We start from the raw sequence: 23,497 nt of genomic DNA, 5'->3' as shown, positions 1-23,497 counted from the left end.
TGCTTCAAATCAACAACTCTGATCACCTCTCTGACCTCCAGGCTCCTGCCACCTGACCTGCTGTGTGTATGAGTGTGTGTGTGTGTGTGTGTGTGTATTAGAGACCGCCCCTACCTCGTCATACCACAATACCTCAGGGCAGTGGGCTGCAGTCACTGTTGCGATGTTGGATGTTTGAAGCTGCATTGAGGGACGAGCACTGACCGAAGCCGCGGTCACTTGGCTGAATGCTTCTTTGGTTCTGGTGTTGTATTTTTGTCGTCAGTAACTGCAGGCGAGGTCTCGTCACTCAGGAAGCTGTGAAGTTGGAAGTCTGCAGAACCTTTTGTCTCTCAGATGATTTTGGAGTTAATTCAGTTTTAAATTGTTTAAACACTAACCTGATCTGTGTAAAAACAGGCGCATATGCAAGTGGTTATCGAATACCTCATTTATCAATTTTATGTTGTTGTTTTTGGCTTGTACAATGCTCCGTATATTAATTCAACTGTGGGGTTTGTGCATATTTTTGTACTGTTATTATTATTATGGACATGATAATAATGATATTACTGATATTATAGTTTTCTCTTTGATTAAAGCAAACAAAAAATAGGACAAAACACATGAATGCTTGTAAAAACTGGTTTGTGCTGATTGTATTTAAGAGGAGCACTTTTCCAAAGTGGTTTTCACACATTCAGTTTTGTTCATATTAGTAATATAAAGATATGGTTCTCAGGGCTTTAAACTTGTATGTCATGATAAAGTTTTACTTTATATCTTATGTCCTCGTGTGTGTGTTTCATTTGTTCTCTGGAGTGTCATCCGGCCTCTGGGTGTGACTCATATGTAGCCGCCTTATCGAGTGCTCACACTCCGCTTCTGCTTTCTGCAACACGAGATAAAACGCTCAGCGAAACGTTTTCACATCATTGTAAGTGGTCTTCCTGTGTTACACACACAAGCAGCTTTCTGCATCACAGGTTCTTCAAGTTGCTTTACAACAAATACTCCGGGCTTAGTTCTTGTAATTCTGTCATTTGGTTTTTCCACAGCATGTCACTCAAGGGTTTACAACGAGACAAGCTGCCTTTAGGAAGTACCTCGGTTTAAATAGGAACATTTCTCATGTGTGATCGTGTGACAGCTTCCCCTCTGAGGGAAATGTCACAATGCAAGTTGTGAAAAAGTTTTCCTCACATCCGACCGTTCTCTGTTTCGACTGTACCACAAAGTGAAGTGAAGTCAGACTGTATTTATGGTACACATTTCATACACAGGGCAACACAATGTGCTAGACAGGCAATCATTATCACAAAAGTGAAAATCCAAATCGTACAAAATTCAGAGCAGAAGAAAATAAAATTTAAAAAAAGTCACGCTCACCACACATAGAGATACATCTGCACACACACACACACACGTTTTAAACTGATTAAAAAAAACGCCCTTAAAAGTGTTCAGTGTTGGGGCTCATCTCAGGACCTCAGGCAGGGCGATCAATCGTCTTTGAGCATAAATACTGAAAGCAGACTCCCCTGCTTTGGAGTGTGTACGTGGTATGGTCAAAAAAAAAAAACGCTGCCTGTGGTCGAGAGAGTTCTAGCTGGTTTGTACCTGATAAGCATGTCTGTCATATACTGAGGAGCAAAGCCGTTTAAAGCTTTGCACAAACATTCGTGCAGCCGCATTTTGAATTAATTGTATAAGCTGGACAGCTGATTTTGGGAGGAGGGTGAATAGACCATTACAGTCGTCTAGCCTACTTGTTATAAATGCATGTATTAATTATCAGCGTCTGACTTTTGAGACGTTTTTAGATGGTAAAAGGCTGATCTAGTAATTAAATTGATATAACTTTCAAAATTAAGATCACTGTCCAAGATTACACACACATTTTCTGCTTCATTCTTGCGAGTTAAGAACAGAGTTTGACAGTAGTTTCTACAACTACTGCAACATGAAAGCTGCCTTTGGCAGTGTTTGAGGAAGCATGGAGGTGTGTGTGACGCTTCATTTACAGCTAAATGCAAAACAATTACAGTAAACTGCAGGAAGAAGACACATTTGCATCTATGAAAGAGGAACTGTACACATGAAGAAATACTTGTTATAATATTATAATTTGTAACGTTATAAAAATAAATCTCAACATTGCAAAGATGCAGTATGTACAGATCAGAAGTGAAATGCTACAGATCATTTAGGAAAACATTAAAAACATGGCAGTGTAATAATTTATTTAAAAATATATTAATATATTAATATATTAATATATTAATCAACTGCATCAACATCAACAACTTTTGATGCTCAATCACTGCAGTCCTGCACAGGCATGGTAGCAAAAATGGTTACTAGCACTGGAAAGGTAGCAGTTGCATTCAAAGACACTCAATAACTTAGAGTCTCTACAGTTAAATATGAACATCTGCAACAGGGAGACATCTGGACAATATTCAAAGCCTTACATCTGAATTTACGTACACTTATTCAGCATAGATGCAGATGTTGATATCTAAAACATAGATCTGGCCCCGCTAAATGCAAGCTATTGAAAGTGAGGATACATGTTTGTATTGCCTGTAATTTGGGTAGATTGGAAAGTCTTAATTTTAGAGATCAATGAGATTTTGAGAGAGTTTTTAGTGCAACAATATTTTTGTCATTATTCTGATAATTTAATAACTCTAGGCAAACAAGGGCGACAAGAAAGTAATTTAAATTTCAGTGATACTTTCTATATTTGCATAACAGCAAGTTTAAACCACTCATCCAACCTTTTTGGATCAGATTCATAGCTCAACACAGAACACTGAATGTAAGATATAACAAGTTAAAGATGCCTGTGACGTTGGTGAAAGGACCCTTTAAAGACAACAACTATCACACTATCATTCAAACACTTTTGTGCAAAATATAAAGTGCTAAAACTTCCTGAACATAAGGTGCTTAAAGCAACAGAGTTAGAACATAGAGGTGGAAGGGGTTTGGTGTTGACAACATAGACTGCATATAAACATGGATGACATGACAGCTCCCTAAAAGTGAAGCCAAACTATCTCTATCGCCCCCTGCTGACTGGCTGCAGGATAGGTCATAAATCCTATACTTTTTTTTAATTTGGGTTTTATAGTCAAACTTTAAAACCAAAATAGTCAAATACATTTTTCTCAAACATGGTTTCTGTCATTATAGTTAGTTGTTATCATGCTGATTTACGTCCAAGTGTTCATTTTTCTGACAAGTTTATTTTTAATTAGTTATTTGATGCACTACAGTCATTGAAGTTCACATATCTGTGAACGTCTGCTTCAGACCAACACAAGATGCTGTTAAATATGCCGCCAGGCAGGATCTGCTGTTTTTTTTCTGAGAGTTAAGTGTATGTTTTGGTTAGCGGAAGTGGCTACGGCGGCTCCACCCGCTGATCTCTACAGCGCAACTCTGGCTCCAAAGGACGCCACCATCACAAGATGGCGGCGCTCATCACGAGGGCTATTTCGGCTTCAATTTCACAGAGTGAGAGCAGATGGAGAGGAGTCATCCATCTATATATACAGTCATTGGTTGACAAACACTGTCTATATTTGTGTAAGCTGAAACATTTAACCATACGAAACACAGTCTTTCCAGTCTCTAATCAGATTCACACCTCACAGATAACACATAAATAGACATGGCTGAAAAAAGGACAGCTCGGCGTTACGGACAGAAACAGTCTGTTGTAAGTTAAAGCCCATCACGCAATGAGGTAGTATGCAAGATCGGAAATTTCAGCTATGGCAGCCTCTGTTCGGACGGAATTTCACATTAAAAGGAAACGATTGCAGATAGCATGTCGAAAGAACTGAAATGAAACACGATCACTGGGTAAAAATCTAATCTGTTAAAGAGTCACTGGGTTCAAAAGATGCTTCCCACTACACCTAGTTTTGTAATGTCTTACTAAGTGTATTTGTTAAACTTTCCTGATGTCCCAAACAAGTTGTGTTTTTAACTTTATTCTTCAGTCTTTGGCTCTGTGACTGTATGTGAATGAAGCATGAATCAGGGCACCCAGCTGTGACAAGTTTTGCATTGAAATGGCGTAAGAACGGAATGATTACTATTATAATCACAATCACTATTTTAAACATTAAATTGAAGGCTTATTATGTAGAATATAAATTAAAGCAATTTAGATTTTTATAATTATTAAAGCAAATTGTTTGCAAGATTCAGGGGCTGTGTCCAGTAACAGCGTTTTTTCCACTGGCAGCTTTTTTCGAAACAGACCAGTGCAGTTTGGGCTTTCAGCGCTCAGCGTCCTCAGCGTGCAAAAACACAATGCTCATCCATGCCGCTGCTCCCTCACCGACCAATCAAAATCAAAAAGGGGCGGGACTTTTGATACCAACTTTGTCAACAACAATGGCAGAGGAGAAGCTTATCATTTCCTTTTTTCGAGGGTACAATTTCCAGGTGTAGAGCTGCTGCTAATGCCAGGACATGATACCTTTACATTGCTTTTATGTTTTCTTTGTAAGAATTTCCTTCAATAAAAGCAAATATTAAGCATACAGAGCAATTTAACTGACTTAACGGTCACTACCAAGAGAAGCGGAAGTTCTGCCAGTCAATTTAAGCTCGTAAGCTAGCAACAGTAACAACGGTGGGAAGCGCTCTGAAATTGAGGTTGTGGGAGCTGCCAGCGCAAAGAATGCTGTTAGTGGACACAGGCCCTTAAACAATGTTTTCATTTCACAATGACCACAGCACTTTAAACTGAGTCTGACACGTTGAGAAGTTTACACTAATGTTACAAGTAAAGTAACATTTTCTTTCTTGGATATATTACAGGAAATTTTTTGGATTTGTGTTGACAAAAACAAATTGGAATCAAATAAAGGATTTTTGTTTGGGTCATAATGTTTCAGCCCTCACTACTGAAAGTGGGGCGATCAGTCAACATCGTCATTTATCACCATTATACTAATATCATGTTATTTACTCATGACTAACAGCGCCGCCATTAGACAAACCCACACCAGTAGACTTGATGAATGGCCTGCCGCCCTGCTCTCCAGCCTCAGTCTGTACTCTGCCACCACCTTGCTGTATCCCTTCTCCTCTGACACACATTTGTAATTTCCATCCTGCTTGGGACCCATGCTGTCGATCAGAAGAAGGCACTGCTGCTCCTTCGAGCTGCAGGAGGTGGAACCCTCAGGGTGATGCCAGGTGTACTCTGCATGAAGGGACGACACCAGGCACTGGAGGAAGTACTTGGACTCGGAGGGGAGCGGGATGCTGCCATCATCTTTAACCGAAACTGACATCACCAATTGTTTACCCACTAAGAGAAGAACACAAGAAAGTTTGTTTAGCTCAAAGACGTATGTTTATTTTGTTTTATTTACTTAAGGTGTATTTCACCAAGAAGGTTTACTTTTCTAATTAGAGCGTAGCAAACATCTGGGCTACGTGCCTTTATCCTCCTTCAGTTTGCAATTAAGTCACCATGGTCAAGAAACACAAAAATATTTTTAACACATTTAACATATTTTTTTTAGGAGCAAACTAGTGGCTGAGTGGAACAGGAAGCCCAGGGTGCACTTTTGTCCAGTAGTGAGGCTAGTTACTACTAAAAGTTAACTTGTCAACTACTGAAAGATAAGTGAGATGGTGAGGAGAGTGGGATGGGTGTAATATAAACAGGTTAATCACTCTAACAACATATTTGTATAGTGCAACAATTTTAATGAGTAATGAGTGTGTCACAGAATTAGGGGGACTATAAGAATAGAGAACTGTATCATCAGCATATGGGAGTATACAAGGATTGTAAATATGGTACCTCAAGCTGAGCCCTGTGGTACATCCTTCCTTATGTTTTTTTTTTTAAATAAAAGGTATTGCAAAGTGGGGTGTGAAATAGGATTTCTGTCAGACAGTTTGAAGCTGTTAAAACTGCAGCATAAGGTTGTACCATAGATGAGATATCTAGGGCAACATTCACTGGATGAGTGTTGCATGAGGTCAAAACCTCGTTGCATGCGGAGAAAGATACCGCATGCTACTAGGAAGTTGCAGAGTGATTTCTTTGCAAGTTACACACATCATTTGAAGCTTCTGGTATGATAAGAGAGTAAGAATCAAATCAGTAATAGACACGCAAAGACAGATGACAAGTACTGTTCCTTATTATAAAAGATGTGATGTAATGACTATAATGTGAGGGGTTGGGGCTTTTGAGAGAAAAACTCGAGGAAATTCAACCTGATTCTTGGGATTCAGAGAGATGCTGCAGAGAGAAGTTACAGTATAATAGGATGGAGCAAGGACTGATGGGGCAGAGCTACTGACTTCACTTGAAATGTCTGGGTCTTTTATATAGGTTTATAGTAGGGGTGGGCGATATGACCTAAAATTTATATCTATTCATATTCATTTTCCTTTTGGCAGTATCTGTATTATATTGCGGTATTACAAAATGAAAAGGAAGTCTACTCACACCATGATTCTAGCTCCTTTTGCTCTATTGCCAATGTAAGGGAACATATAAATGTGTTTACATGTACATATGAACAATTATCAATTTTACGTAATATTATTTGGGACTTTAAAGTCTATTTTTTTTCTATTTTACACCCCTCCTACTTTTACCACACTTGGTTCAGCGACTACAAATAGATTTGTGGGCTGCAGCTGGGTAACTTTCATCTACCGTTTCTAACAGTTTTCAATAGTATGTTTAATCAGCGTGAGCAGCCCCGTGACAGGAACTCACACATCCTACTTCCTGTTGCCAAGGGCACAACCTCATGCCGTGTGTGTGCAGCAGGTGAAGGCGCTAAAAGGAAACACTCCACAACACCTCTGCACCGTGAACGCTGCATTCATGTGGCCACAGCGTTAAACAGCACCGGGGCGAGGTTCCGCTAATATCGAGGACACCTTTACCAAAAAGCCGACTCGTGTCTGATTCAGACATCCTTGCCGACATCATATACGACACTGCAGTGTCAGGCGCATGTTTACAGGCAAATGACACACACGCTCTCTGCATGCAGAGCATCAGGTCTCTGTGTGCTCTGTGGAAGAGATGCACTGTGTGATATCAGATGGACCTTTCCTGTAGATAAGTTATAGAAAACGTGAACGAAAACCAAAACATTTGTGTTTATCCCGGTATTGCAAAATCAATATCATGGCAGAACGTGACACCAGTGACGGTAAACCGGTATACAGCCCATCGCTAAGGGCTGCAGTTCAGCTGAGGATAAGCTTGTTTTGACATCACTGTCCCAGTTTAAACAGGTGTTAGAGCCAAAAACACATTGGTTAAACTGATCTAAATACAGAAGCTAAGTGTGACAAAACCAACAGCCCTGCGTGCTCTTTGATGACCTGATTACAGAACAACTTCTTGTTTGATCACACCATATAAAGTATGTAAAACTTCTCAGCTGTTGATGGGAATACATCTCTAATTGTTTGGTCTGAGTAAGGTAATAAATAACATCATACCTCGTTCAGCATTAACAACTTTTTGACAGGTAGCAGGGTTCCCTTGTGCCACATCCTGCAGTGCTTTACTGTAAGAGGAGAGAAGACGAGAGTTAGGCTGTGAGTTCATTAAAGAGACTGTTAGTGTTTGCAAAGTGAAAGTAAAACTTGACATTTAATTGCAGCATTTTTTCTCGAGAACTGTTCTCAGAAGTACATTTTCAGGTAGATTCCCATGTTTATCAACTTTTGAGAGTTGGAGATTTTTCACTAGAGGTCAAAAGGTTCCACACCAGTATAAAATAAAATGTAGTGTTTGAGTTTGCAAACTAGGATTACTTGAAACTTTAACCAGCTTTAAGTCACACACAACAGACTCAATAGATAAACCCTCCAGTCCATGCCAGTCCCATTTTCCCATCAATTTGTGAATGCACCTAGATATGTCAAGAAACAAAAACCCAAACAGCTTCCATGAAACTAAAGTTACTCATTCATTTCAGTCATCTGCATACGGTGCTGTTCTCAGTGATGTGTTTTACATAGTTTCAATGTTTGGGGCTTTCACTAGAAGTCACAAAGACCACATAATAAAAGGTTCATCAAATATCAAAGGTTTTACCATGCTCTCAGGGGCTCTATCACTCGATATTACTCGCCTCCCCTTGGCCACACACACTCAGGCCTAAATTAGTCATCTTCTCCTCATGTATGAGTAGTATCACTCTCATTTCCTCCACCTACTGTGATAAATTTTATCTGTTGCAGTGGCGAACTTTACTACAGAAAGGGAAAGGGGTATGCTTTACTCAGTAACAGAACTCTCAAAGTATAATTCTTAGAGGAACACAGTTGTGTTTTAAGCAAAAAAATTCACAATGATTGAAAAAGTTCTGATTAAAATAAGGAAGTTTTGTTGTTATGACGACAGCTTTAATCATCAGAGTTGATGAGACCTTTGCTCACAGCCGGGGGTGCTGCACAGGAAGCAAGTTTATTTTTATATCTTCAAGAGAGAGGAGGGTCTTTTTTTTCTGTATCACATATTTCCGGAACATTTCTTCAAACTGAAAAAAACACCAAATGAGATGTAAAAAGTATGAGCTACTGTCTGTTGCTGGTTTTCAGCAGCAGCAATCAAATGAGCCTTGATATAAGTAAAAAAGAAAGTCCCAACTCATGACGTTCATGTGATGTTCCACGCTCCACCACCAGCCATGAGCTGTTACCTTAGAATCACACAAACAAGTTCTTGTGCAAACTGTAGCATGTGAAGAGAGATCATATGAGAGGGATCATTTGTTTCAGGGAAAATCCTGTGTTAAACAGATTCAGAGGCAGAGTTCATAAGATATTCATTTGTGTTTAAAAGGGACCAGAAATTAAATTAACTGACTGTTTATAAGACAGAAAATTAAGTTACTGTAGTTACCTTAATCCTTAAGCATTCGTCAGCTTAGGTGTTATAAAGAGGTTTAGAAAGGATCTATGTATATTCAACCTTTCTACTCTTCATACTGCATATAAAGACACGTATCCATAAAAACATCATAAGAGACATCTAAAACCAATCCCAACTCCTCTAAACTCATTATTCACTCAAATTATTCTGCTAAAGAATGACTAAACTAATCCATCCATTAACTCTGCCACTCATCCTGTTCAGGGCCGCAGGGGGCCGGAGCCTATCCCAGCTGTCATTGGGCGAGAGCTGGGGCACACACTGGACTGATCGCCAGTCAATCACAGAGCTGAGACCGACAACCATTCACGCTCATATTCACACCTGGTGTACCTGGAGGGAACCAGAGTTGCTTCATACTGGAAGTGAAGTCAGACGCAGTTCGCAGTTAATCATCTTTAGCAATTTATGCTACATTACAACACAAGGCTGATGAATGGTGACATTCACTTTAACAAGAGACCATTGTTGTGACACAATGAACCCATCTGTGTTAGTGGTACTCTGTGGAGGTTTTGATTATGGAGCAATGTTTTAGTTAGCATCCAATTACATGCCCTGCATTCATGTGGTGTGACCAATAATATGCAACACATCTTCTTTGTAGCGTCACTTAAAGCTCCTGAACACACTGAAGTTGGACAAACGACCTCCGACTCAGTGATGCGGCATTAGGCCACTACATGTAATCATTTATGAGTGAAATGAAAATGTATGTGTAAACTGTTGTCTTACGGTGTCTGAGGGACGCAGCTGGGTTTTTCCCAGCCGCAGTAGGGGTCTCTGGCTAACACACAGTCCTCACATCTGTCTCCATACTGGGCACAATTTGCAACATCCAACTGGACCAGTTCATTTCTGGAGTTTACATAGAGCTTCCTCTGCAAGAGAACACAGCACAGAGGTCTTCTTATTATACAAAACCATTAGTGAGTATGTAGAGCTACCACTATAAAAAAATCTGCTTTATGAATGAACTCTTCCATGTCTATGTAGGAGGAATAGTTGTGTAGGCAGTGTTACTCACAGTGGAGGGCTGCAGGGTGAGGCTGAGGAGGTGGGTGCCGTGGTTAAAGGGTCGGTACTCCGCGATGACAAATGTCTCCATTTGGTTTTGCATCACTTTATGGATTCCTCCATTGTCTGTAAAGTAACACAGACAGGAAGTGATGAGTCAATACTCAAACCTGCCAGAGCACACCCCACTCCACTCCCACTCTCATACCTCATGTTTCTTCACATCATATGACCCATCCAGCTGAGCCTCTCAAATGTTTGGATAAAAAATAGTTTAGATACTCTTCTTCAGACAAGTTCTTCAGCATATCTATTACTGTACTATTAACTGTAAGTAAGGTTTACACGTTCTGAAGTAAATATGTGAGAACCTTTTTTAATGGGCTCCACAGTGTTGAGTTACAATGGGAGCATCAACCTCTATAATGATGCTCACGATGGACTGATTCAGCATATTTCTAACAGTGTCATGAAAGAGAAGCATGAGTTAGCAGCTGACAGTCACATTTGGTTAAACTTCAACATCCAAATAAAACACTTTTATAACCACAGCTAGACTTTTGAACTTTAAGTAGCTGAAATAGACAGTACTGTATCTCTTTGTATCTCAACTTCACTGTTCAAATATTTAATTCCCATCACGCTGTCCGAAAGTTAACCATGAGCCATAACAGTGTGATTGTCTGTGAGATGACTTTGGCGTACTGTCCATGCTTGGTATCGCTGTGTGAACAGTTCTAATGCTATCATGCTACGTTAACCAGGTCAGCTATGTGTAACATCCACTCAGAGACTCAAGGGTAGGTTGGATCTGTTCCCATGTGCAGCTATGGTTTTGGAATCATTGTGGTTGATGTGTCAAAGGATGATTTATGTGTTCCAGCTAAGTCAGTAAGAGTCATGAGGTAAAACAAACTGACATTTCCACATGATGCATTTCTATTACAAAATGGCAATAAACCTCAAATCAAACCAAAGGCCATTTGGAGTGAAGGATATGATGTTAGCCTCTAAAAGCTGTGTGCTCAGTAGAAAGGCCAAGTCGAGCTAAATCTGGTGTACAGTACAGAGTTCCCACTTTGCTAACATAAGTCACGCTTGTTCTGCTGTGAGTATCTGCAGGCCTTGTTTCCAAACAGATGCTTGATACCAGTATCCAGATCTGCAGCACAGGGCTCCTAAATGTGTATAAAGTATGTTTATTGAATGCTTCCCACAAGTGTAATAAACTATTTAAGGAACCAAACTGTGTATGTCGCAAATGTACACTTCACTATTCCAGGTCATCACTTCCCAGATTCAAATGACTATCACTCACGTAGAGACAGAAACAGGACCAGGTGAGAAGTGTTGCCCTGGTTCGGGGAAGGGTCAACGTAGATGTGAGTGTATCTGTGTCGATTAAAGAGTATTGGATCAGAGTCGTCCACAGGCCGGACCCAATCCTCCATCTCTGAATTCTCTTCAATCTTCTTCAGGATGGATAAAGGGATCGCTGTGCTGTCACGAACACACTGAAGAAGAAAGGCAGATGTTTTAGCAGTGGATGCACACCGACTCAGCGTTAAGCTTTACTGTCAAGCTGTCAGCCCATAAGCTATGCACTTTACAATATTAATACAGGCAAATTTCCAGTACAAGATTGTAACTATTTTTTGAAAAAAAGCTGTTTTGTCAAATGTAATGACTCTCAAACATTGTTCATCAGCTGTAGCCAGCTAGCAAACATAGCTATTGTTAGCTTTGAGTTGGTGAAATAACCTTAAAGTAGTCTTAAATCTCTATGTTTGGCTGCATTCATCTAATTAAAAGTAATATAGGGCGCTGGTTTAGCTCAGTTGGTAGAGCAGGCACCCCATGTACAGAGGCCACAGTCCTCGACGCACTGATCGCAGGTTCGATTCAAGTCTTCCAATCATTTGGAGCTGTCATCACCCTCTCTCTCCTCCCCACACTTCTGTCTCTCTTCAGCTGTCCTATCTTATAAAGGCAAACCAAGGATGAAATAGCACATTGCTTTCTGCCAGAGAGTCTTTTCTGATACAAATATTTTATAGAATAAATTATGCAAAAAACACTGTCTTTGTGTTTCTCTGCAGAGCATTTGATTGTGAGTTGACTCTTCTAACAGCAGCAGAATGATCAGGTGCATGAGGGGCGGAGGGGAAAACATGTAAACTTATGGAGCGTGGATGGGTCGATGTATCAGATAAAAAAACATTAAAATAAAGCAGTTGTAACAGAATTCCCTCCCAGCATTGTTGAGATATCTCTTTCATGGGAATTGAATGGAAGTGATGTTACTTTGACCTTTAGCTACAAAATCCAACAGTCCAAGTGGACTTTTTACCAACCTGGTTTAAGTATTAATTTCTGAGATTAGGGATCACATTAACAAGGATGGGGGCAACAGAAAAATGCTTTTACACAACATTTTGATACAAATCTAATCTCGGAACCCTGTTCTGTTTATAGAGATTACTTACTGTCTGGAAAATACATCTTATATCCTGTTTCCTTTGTTTCTTAGGTAGCTTTTCCTCCATTTCACTTCCACTGACTGAGTGAGAGACCAACCGTCAGAATCATATTACTGTCCCTCACAGACGCCACAAAAGAAGCTTAACTGTTAATAACCAGCCCAAGGGCCACTAGGACCTGTCAAATATCAACCCAATACAAATATAATTTTACAAATATAATATAATATAAATCATCTCTTATGGGCCTCTATACATGTGTGTTGGTGAGTGTGTGTGTGCAGACCCTTGTGAGAGCCCGAAAACATAATGAAAAGAGAGCAATATAAATGCAGTTATTTTGTGTTGACTGTAGAGCTAGTGGAAAACTCGCAGGAGGCTTTAAAAAACATTGGTTACTATTGAGAGAAAAACTTTGTTTCACGTTTATCACACAAGAATGATAAGATCTTCTACTTTCTGAACAAATGCAGCATTACCAGGAATCGTTTTGTGAGATCAGGTGCTACATTTTTAACCTCTGATCAATCTAAAGTACACATACCTGTCTTGGCCTTTCTCTTTGTGCCCCTGTGCTGTAGCCTTTAAAGGGGGAGTTTGTGAAGACCTTGTTAATATCGTGCATGGTGTAGACACATACAGCACTCATCCCCCTGCAGAGAGAGACACAGAGGTCAGCACAGACATCTGTAGCAACAAGGAACTGGTGAGAGGTCAGAGCGGATTTTAGACATGCTTGCGAAAACAAATTTAGCAAGAGGAACTGATCTCAACTTTACACCAAAAGCCTGCACAGGAAGCAGAAGCACAGTGAGGCAAGAAACTAGTTCTGTTTCATTAGTCTCCACAGCACAATAAAGACATAAATCAACAATAGTTTGCCCTGTTTGTCAACTTAAGAGTCTTTAATCCCATCACACAAGGGTTTGTGGTGACTTTGGTTTGGTTAAATTGGAACACACAATAATGACTCTGCTTTTTATATGAAGACACAACAACAGTCTGGGTTTCAGCTGACATCACTGAGACTTGAATGATGCTGGAAAGAGTCCAAGGAAAACAACACAAGGCAATTCATGCTTGAGAGTGATTACACTGAACGTCATGAAGGTTTGAGATGAACTCGAAACTAGCTCTGTATCAAGTCATCATCAAACTGGTTTTACCTGAGTGATAATGATAATAAAAACGTACCATTCATTTCTGAAGAGTCCATAAACTTTGGTATCCTGCCACCGGTCTGCATAAACAGCAGCCACATCTACCAGCTCAGAGAAGTGCTGTCTGCTGTCCGGGTCTCCACAGAAGAGCCTGGCGTTCATCTGGGACGTCCATGTATACTGCATGTGTGTCTTCGGACCACCAATGTCTGCCTAGAAGCAACACGCAGCCACATGATCAATCATTCCTTCATAAAGCACATGTTATCATTAGTATATGACATGGAGGTGGTTAAAAGTTCTTGATTTAAAGCAGTTACTGTGGGCAAGCTGTTTAATTATGCAGGACTTACCATGCAAACCTGGGTGACAAAGGGGAGCCACATTCCACTGTACAGGCCTGTGTCTTGGTTTTTCTCCCTGTAAAATCCAAACACTTTATCCTGCAAAGGATTGTCTGGCTGTCTGATGGGCACCAAACCCACAAAGTGCTGCTCTGAAGACAGAAGAGAGAAAGATACAGTATGATCATTACAGTACGATACGATACAGTACGGTACGATATACTACAATACTATATGATGTCCCCTTGGAGAAATTTAGACTCAAATGTTGCACACATAGCTGCCTCCATAGTATGATTAATTAGAAATAGTAAACACGTAAACAACGTGGCACATACTTCTCACATTCACAAATTACAAATATTGCTGTTCCATATATTGCACAACAACAATAAGTGGAATAATCTCCATTTAAATACCTTTATTATGGTTTGCTGGTCCAACTGATTTTGTCCCAAACTTGTGGATGCCAACAAACATCTGAGATCCAGAGTATGTCATATAGAGATCTTCATCTGCCTCTGACTCTGCAAAGACACAACACGATGAATACAACTTTTTAAGGTATTATAACAGCAACAATATGTTCATATTACAGTTTCTCTTGTCAGTGTTAGCATGCAAAGCTGCTTACTGATAGGCAAAACCTGGGAGACAGGTGAGAGACATCATGTGTCTGAACAGACTTTGATCACAGTCTAGAGGGACAGGTAGGTACAAGCAGGAAGCACCAGTACAATCCCATGATAAGCATTGCTAGTGAAGAACAAGAAGACATTATTAGAGGGTGATGAATTTAGTAAAGCAGGTTAGCAGTGCTCAAAAGTGCTCAGATGTTCAGCAAAGACAAACTTACCTCTGAGGAATAGAGAAATCATTAAGGGAAACTGGTGAGTCAAAGAAAGCAAAGACTCATATGCAGGGACAGAAAACTTTCCTGTATGTTCAAAAACTCACCCACAAGTGCAGACGCTTCACCTTCCTTTATGGTAAACTCCCTGATGCTTTGCTGGATGCCCTTCACCTTTCTAGTGGTGCTGCAGTTGGGAAACTGCCTTGATACATTCTGCAAGAAACACAGCAGACCTTTAAGAATAAATCTTTTTTATTGTTTCTTGACATTATATCCAGTGCATCTCTGCAGTGTCCTACCATGTCACAGCAGAAAGTTTCCCTGCCGTTAGTTCCACACACAAACACCAGGTCGGCATCTTTCCTCTTGTGGACCACAGTGATGTTGTAGTTGCAATCCTACATGACAAGAGCAAGTTTTTATTGTCATCAGATCTGACCCACCAAATGTTCTGCTGTCATGTTCATTAGCTGCTCACTTTTTGTGAAGATCCTCTGCCGATGCAATCTTCCCACGACACCTTTCTTTGTTGAGGAGTCTGTGAAGGACACATGCAGGAAAATCACTTTTAGCAATGAATGAGAGAATCTTTGGCCAAATCCCAATCTCCACACTCACTGACTCACAGACTTTGAAGCGCTTTCTTGCGCGTGAGTCCGAAGTGCGTGAGTGCTTGGTGATGTCCCATTGTCAGATCACCAAGTGCGTGACAGCTTTGATGTAGACTTTTCAATGCCAAATTGCGGACTTTCCGTGTCCCCCCATTAAATGTTCTTGAAGTAGTATTCAATAAAGTTTGAACAAAAAAATCTAAACGTAAACAAAGCGAGCATGGACGGTGACGGAACAGCAAATAGGTTTATCTGTAAATGACAACATGTAGTTAATCACTTTTGTGGTTTTTAGAGATGTTTGTTTTTCAGTTAAATTCTCCAAGGATTAACAACAACGCCTTTCTGACCTTTGATAGTTTGCTATAATATTACATATTACATACACTGTAATGTAAGACACACAGTTACATCCTGGAGATCGGCTATTTTTCTTATAATTTAATGGCACATGTTGTTTCCAGGCAACGTTTGATGTCATGACAGTGTGACAATTCATGATGTTTGTGCACTTCTCAAACCCTCACGGACTAACGGACTCACGCACTGCACGCCTGACGTCATTAAAACCATTAAGGGTTCAGTGCTTAGGCTTTGGGGTTGAGATTGGGATTGGGGCTCGGTCTGTCCGTCCGTCAACTTTGTCTGATCAACTTCACACTTGATGAGTTCATAGCTGATGCCCCAAAGAAATGCAGTATTAAGTTGGATCAAATTGGCCATTGTTGAAAAAACTTTTGCCTGAAGGATGCATTTGTCATGAGTGATATTAATCGTCTTGATGATCACTTAAAGTTGTTAGTATGTGACTTTCCAGTCCCACAGGAGGGAATGTTGGAAAAAAATTTGAAGCTTTATAATCAAATGTTTTAGAGTTGAAGTTATATACCCATAAGATTTATAAATTAAATGTTTTAATGCCTTAAAGTTAAAGTTTTATAGTTATAATGCCTTAAAGTTAACTTTCCCATAGTCTAAAGCCTTAAAGGTAAAGTTTTACAGTCAAATGTCTTAAAGTTAAAGATTAACAGTCAAATGTTTTATAGTTAAGGGTTTATATTCTAATGTTTTATAATAAGTTTTTATAATCTAAAGTGTTAAAACTCTAAATATAGAATCCTAAGCTGAGAAACTCGCTGGGCTCAGTATAAAAACCAGGTGCAGGGTGGGCAGCTGGCCAAGAAAAACAGGTGTCCCCCCTCAGCCCCTCCCTTATCTGTTGTACAGTGCATGAACGTGCCTAATTGGCCGGAGTGAGGAAGAGTCCTGCGGAAAAGTTGGAAATGGGTCGGGCAAAACTGAAAGGAAACAAACTGAGGGCAGAGAGCCAGAGCGAGGAGGGGGCTCCAACAGGTGTTGGGGAAAGCTGAAGCCCAGCGAGGGAGGGGCGGAGAGTATATAAGACCCGAGCGGCTGACCTGTGGGCAGTCTCATCCGGATGGACTCGGGTTTGTTTCTTTGTATTTATACAGGAATAAAGTCTTTTTGCATCAGATTCTGCCAGTCTCTAGTGTTTGCTTGTCTGAGTTTTTGAAGACTTTGACAAGATTTTTAAGAGTTTTTTAACCACGTTTTATAACCTATTTTTAAGAGATTTTCTATTCTATATCTATTGGAGATTGAAATTATGTTGCAGATAAGAGAGTTTGTGGAACTTTTTGCCACAACACCATGTGGTGGGGCAATAACAACAAACTACATATTGGGAGGTAAGTTAAAACCATAAATCTCTTTAAAGGGGACCAAGTTCAATAAGTTTTTTGGGGGTGGGGGGTTTTGCCATAGTATACTCAAATAATTTGGGTAAAGATTATATTCCAAAAAATATCATATTCCCTTAAGGCTGTGATATTGCACCACATTTAGAGGACATGTGTAGATTGGAAGTTTGAGTGACCACGAAAACTTAGTGACGTTTGGTGCTGTAGCAGCTGTCTTTAGTTTATTTGTATGAATGTGAAGTCAATCAGTCAACATCTCTGCCAACAGCACTTCAGAGGGCCAAGCAAACGGGCAGTTCAAAACATGCAAGCACTCCAAAAGGGCACTTCACCACTCATTTTAAAGTCACGCTTTCTGCAGTTTGATATCTACCTTAAGTGAGTTATGTAGTACATCACTGTCAGAAACACTCACTACCTGCTGAGGATCTTGAAAGTTGAGTGAAATCAGGTGGTTTTGTCCAAAAACTGTGACAGTGTCTGGCTTTCCTTCCAGAAGAATCTGCGCAGATGGATGGTCTCCAGGCAAACGTATCCTCTTCATTGAAGCGTCTATAGTGAGAACATTGTACACAGCTTGTTTAAATACAGTACACAGTAACCATGTCATCTGTTTTTAGCCAAGCTCAAGATGTCATTCTTTTGTGGACGACTTTGAACTGTCTTAAATTTGGTCCAGATATTCTTGGTCCCAAAATAATGAATCTTTATGACTACGATGATGCTCTAACTCTGACATCAAAGTTTTACTTATTTATTAAAATATCTCAACATCTACAACGTGATGGATTAAGACAATATTTGGATGCTCATGTGCTCATGAATTTAAAACGATGATCCCATTGACCTAAATTACCCAGACTTTTTTCTCCAGCACCAACATACATTCAAACTAGCTGTTCTAGTGAAATGTCTCAACAGCTGTTGGATGGATTATTATGAGAGTTGGCTGAGCGATTACTACTGGATGGATTATAGGTGAGAAATTTGGTGATAATTTAACATCTATCACTAAAACCTGTTCAAAGCTTGAACTCCTCCAGTACTTTGCTTCGTGAGCAAATATTTAAGAACGATATCTGGTCTAGTCCGACATTTCACATTATAAGCTTGAAATTAAAATCAATAAAAATACATTTAGAACAAATGTCCACAAAGTTCCCTCGTTGAGACTGCTGTCTCTTCATGTTCATGTTAGCCATTCAATGGTATGTCTTGTCTAGACCTACCCCTGACCCTACAGAGAGGAACAATGTCTGGGTAAGACTGTGCCTGGCTGCGACAGAAATATCTTGTTTGTTGCGTCATGTCTTAAAGAACTGGTCTGTGTGCCTCTAATAAATTAGATTAATAATGCCTCTAGCAGACTTACTGCAGTACAGCATCACATTACATTGGAATTTTGTGTCGTCATCATCGTTTGCACAACAGATATCTTATATCCATCTCTGACAAAAAAACAAATTGGCCTCTGTGAAGGTTCTCAGTCATCCAGGTCATGGTTATTCTAAGATTAATCCAAAAGGCAAATGGGCTCGGTTGAAGCCTTGACCTACAGCATCACTGAGAGTCGTGATACTTGGTAATAACGACTCTCAGTGATACTGGGTCAACGGCCCAGGTTAACTACTCACCCCTGATTACACACACATCTATTAGCATACTAATGACCTACAGAGACATATCTCTAGCTCCGTCCACAGGTTAGAACTGAAGAAGCCTTTTAGATGAGAGGTGAAACGTCTTCAAGAACTTCAACCAAGTCCAGCTGCCTTTTGGATTAAGCTTAGACCTTGTTTTAGACAAACAGTGACTTCCGAGAGGCCACCAATACGGCTAGCATAACCCTGCAATTAGCATCCCAGTTGACGACAGGAGGCACTTTTAATAATTGAAGACTTTAGACATGCTCCCTCTTTTCTCTGTGATGTTGTCTGTTAAATGAATATATATAATGAGCTCAGGTTTGCCATTTAAGTAGTTTGTGGACCGTTTTTTGTTATTTGAGTAAGCTAGCAGCATTAGCATCAATTTCCTTCTACAAGTTTATACTGAGACGTGTTGTTTGTAAGCTAGCTGTAAGGGTGCCAGCAGAGGCCAAACTATGCTCACAATATATGTATTCGTGTTGAGATGTTTGTGAACGATCCAATTCTTTTGAACGGCTCTTTGTTGTAAGCGACAGGAACTGAGTCGTAGGTGAGAGACGTTCTTTTTATAGTTGTACCCAAATTTCATGGGCTGCCCTAGATCCACTCCCCTTTCTGCCTTATTACCAAAGGCAGCTTTTTTCAACTGTAACTCCGCTATACTAGATCACATGCAGCGAAATCATGTCATAGTGCCGACAGTGAGCAACATTATAACGTTTGTTGTTTTTTTGTTGACATGTCTGTAGTCATACAGAGTTGTAACATTAATTATTGGCAAATCAAAGACGTTGATTAAGTGTTCCTACATTATTCTGCTGTTTCCTTTTAAATGTTGATGTAATTTTAGCCGTAATTTAGGCGAATTTTAAATATGCGTGTGTTGACACAGGAGAATATAGTGCAAACACGTTTGCGAGTCTGAAAAAAAATGACCCACTCTCGGAAAGGAACTGAGCCATAAGATCCTGCTCCCTTTAAAGATCCGTAATTCCCAATGCTATTATGTAATTCATAAATATTAGTTCTTCCATCACTCAATTACAGTTCAACCAACAACTGCCAATCCCTGTGCAGACACACCAGGCTGAGAGGAAGATGAACTCACTCCTTTAACAATCAAAGGTTCTTTCAATCATTGCCACAGTTTGACTTTTGTTTTTTCCATTTTCATTATATGTATTTGATGCCAAATTAAAACAAGTTTCAGTGTTGTTCTTCTTATCACATAACAACTATAAGCTCTCATTTTTAGCAGCATATATTGTTCAAACACAAACGAAGCATTTTCACAGGGACTGCTGAGGGTCAACTTGCAGTAAAATGAGGGTTTAAAGTGTCAGATTGTGGGTTAATCAGCAAATTTAAAAATAGCTGAGTCAGTGTCGCTGTGAGCGTGTGAAAATGCAAAATGGTCTCAGTGTCAATGTACAAGCCACAATGCATTATATGACTTTTTAACAGCAGACATTTTTACCTGTAGGCTTATAGCAGGAAAGCACAGGTGTTCTTAATAACGCTAACGAGCACAATACCGGACACCAAAACAGCTTAATGAATTCAGCCATCATTAATGTTATTTACTACAGCTGTGTGTTTGCTGCTGTGACATGTCAAATGTCAAAATGCCATGATTATCACACACTTAGTCCTCTGGACATAATTTTTAAATGATCAGTGTGGTAGTGTTGACATTACCCTAATATTCATGTGGTTAATGTTTCTTAATAATATAAAGCCCACATTACCTACGGGCTACAATTTGAAATTATGTTTTCAAGTCTGTAATATCACAGGGCATGAAGCTATTCTTATTAACAACTTTAGCGTGCGTGTAAACATGTATTCACTTAGTTTAGATATTCATGAACTATTTTTATCAGTGTAAGACCTGCACTTCTCTCACTGATAATATCCCTCGGAACTGCAGTCAGCTGGTCTGTTCTGTATAATGTCGCTCACTACTTTACCAGCCTCTGTCTAAAGTTTATCTCTAAAAAGCCTTCAAATTCCTCCAACATAACCCCCCCCCCACACACACACACACACTTTTAAACATTTAACCTGACACGACGTTCATCGCTTTGAGTCAAAACTCGTCGCCTACGTCTAAAGTTAAAGAAAAAGCGAAACATGTCAAACCTGTGTCTGGGATGATCATCCTCGGTAAATGCGCTGTGTTCGCCTCTGTCAAACCACAGAGGCTTGGAAATAAAATATAAACGGATAAAAGTAAGAGACACATCTCTCCGTCTGTAAAGTCTCTGCTGTGCTTGTCACTGAGCTGTGAACGCTTTCAGGATCTGCTCTGAGAGGGGCGGGTCTCTCATTGGATGATTGACTTTGGCTAATTCGTAGGCTACAGCAATTAAGGCTACAGCTCAAGAATCTACATGTAGTGATCATTTCTACCTACTTTTGTTTATTGCTACATCTGCTTTGTTAATACCATACAGAGGCTGGTGATCTTATAACTTACAGTATATTATTGTCAGTTGTCCTTCTATAGCCAAACTGACTGACAGAAATAAAAAGCCAGTAAAGAATCTATTACATCAAACGCAGCGGACTGCGGTCAAGCCAGCCGTGGTTCGCGTTTCCTTGGTCAAATCAGCCGCACCTTTTTTTTCCAGTGCGCAAATGCACTAACATTTACGGTAATCGTAATGAAACCGCTCTGAAGAGCTGCTGGTAGTGAATTTGGGGCAGACTGTGGTCTCACAATCAGACCCATGAAACATACGATACTTTTACAGTAATTATTCCCAGTAATAAACTGAAGGTATCACGAAGGTATCCTTCTGGATTTCAAAGTAAAAGACGACGTGAGAAAAAACCCCAAAAACATTGTTTCCATAAGTAGCTCAAGATACATATACTGCTGAATTTAGTACTTCCTAGACTATTTGCATGAATAATATGAAGTACTTTTACTGAGTACTTTTCAAGTAATCCTGTGTCAAAATCCTTAACAGAGAGCAAGAATAAGGATACTTCACCCAACTCTGATGTGGAATAAAAACCTTATTTTCCATAAGTAGCTCAAGATACATATACTGCTGAACTTAGTACTATCTAGAGTACTTGCATGAATAATATGGAGTACTTTTACTGAGTACTTTTCGAGTAATCCTGTGTCAAAATCCTTAATAGAGAACAAGAATTAGGATATTTCGCCTAACTTTGATGTGGAATAAAAACCTTATTTTCCATAAGTAGTCAAAGATTCATATACAAAGATTCATTCATATGAATCTTGGACTACTCATGGAAAATAAGGTTTTTATCCACATCAAAGTTGGGTGAAGTATCCTTATTCTTGCTCTCTGTTAAGGATTTTGACACAGGATTACTGGAAAAGTACTCAGTAAAAGTACTTCATATTATGCATGCAAATAGTCTAGGAAGTACTAAATTCAGCAGTATATGTATCGTGGACTACTTATGGAAAATAAGGTATTTATTCTACATCAAAGTTGGTTGAGGTATCCTTATTCTTCTCACGTCGTCCTTTACTTTGAAATCCGGAAGGATACCTTCGTGATACCTTCAGTTTATTACCGGGAATAATTACTGTAAAAGTATCGTATGTTTCATGGGTCTGATCATAGACGTGTATATATGTCTATGGGTCTGATCATGAGACCGCAGTCTGCCCCAAATTCACTACCGTTTACCGTAAACGTTAGATCATTTGCGCACTGGAAAAAAAGGTGCGGCTGATTTGACCAAGGAAACGCAAACAACGGCTGGCTTGACCGCAGTGCCAGCGGCCATTGTCCTAACTGAGATATTTACCGGCAAAGAAAATAAAACAAAGAAGTAGTGCCTTTACAAACAAAGGATATCTTCACATTAATAGCCTTTGTTCCTCAGCAGAGGATTAACCACATTTAGATAAGCTAATTCCCCATTTAGCTACGATTCGTTTCTGTTTATCAAGAAGATGATTTATTGCAGCAAGTGTGCTACATTTCATTTAAGATCCATTAAAATAAAGCCTGTACAATGTGAAGATAGCAAAACGAAAAATAAAACAAATAGTTAATGGTTAGCGCTTATCCATCACAGCTGGGAGATTCCTGGTTCGAATCCCAGTACAGACGTAGTGGAGTTTGCATGTTCTCCCTGTGTCTGCGTGGGTTCCTTTCAAGGACATCAGTATGTTAACTGGTGGTTCTAAATTGTGACAATGTGAACGTTTCCTGCATCTTCTCTTCCAGCAGCACTTTCAGTGAAATTCATCGCGCACAAAAGGCTATATTTCCTGTCAGTCAAACTTACTTGTTTAACCTTGTTTGTAAACTTTTTCTGCAGACTGCCTAATCATCCCGCAGATGGCGGTGTAGGTCTGAGGACCATTCCTTTTTTTACAACAATGAATGATGTGAAAATAAGTTTTACCTCTTAAGAGACAGCTGACAATGTATTATAGTGATTTAATTAGTTATAATAAGCTCAAAGAAAGAAAAATCATATAAACCTTAATGCTGAAATCGAACAGTTGGTTATCATTTTTCCCACATCACTTAAACACACCACCTACTGTTCTGTTAACATATAGATTTTCCTCTTTGAGACATGCAAAGAGAAAAGAGCCTTCAGGAGGTGCTACATCTCTTTATATCATTTTACTATGTTAAGCACTGGAGCAGGCTTAAATACAAAACTCATTGAGCCTGAGTCAAAGCTCTACAAAGTTAACATTTCTATACCTTCATGTTTAA

General features: G+C 39.6%; 1 protein-coding gene across 1 annotated transcript; it reads right to left on the bottom strand.

The window, feature by feature from the left end:
- Nucleotides 1-1,222: 1,222 nt before the first annotated feature.
- LOC138589237 (semaphorin-7A-like) lies at nucleotides 1,223-21,030 on the bottom strand. Its single transcript, XM_069659471.1, has 14 exons — nucleotides 20,913-21,030; nucleotides 17,537-17,673; nucleotides 15,268-15,327; nucleotides 15,089-15,187; nucleotides 14,894-15,002; nucleotides 14,356-14,463; nucleotides 13,946-14,088; nucleotides 13,627-13,805; nucleotides 12,977-13,085; nucleotides 11,271-11,466; nucleotides 9,963-10,078; nucleotides 9,671-9,816; nucleotides 7,495-7,562; nucleotides 1,223-5,320 (listed from the first exon to the last, which is right to left on the bottom strand). Exons 1-14 carry the CDS (start codon nucleotides 21,013-21,015, stop codon nucleotides 4,968-4,970), a joined length of 1,926 nt encoding a protein of 641 aa, XP_069515572.1. The 5' UTR covers nucleotides 21,016-21,030; the 3' UTR covers nucleotides 1,223-4,967.
- Nucleotides 21,031-23,497: the final 2,467 nt, after the last annotated feature.

Source organism: Semicossyphus pulcher, unplaced genomic scaffold (assembly GCF_022749685.1).
Source record: "Semicossyphus pulcher isolate SPU_LCO1_2020_fin unplaced genomic scaffold, fSemPul1.0.p SCAF_1, whole genome shotgun sequence".
NCBI classification, from domain to species: Eukaryota; Metazoa; Chordata; class Actinopteri; order Labriformes; family Labridae; genus Semicossyphus; species Semicossyphus pulcher.
This window is presented reverse-complemented; position numbering and strand designations above follow the sequence as displayed.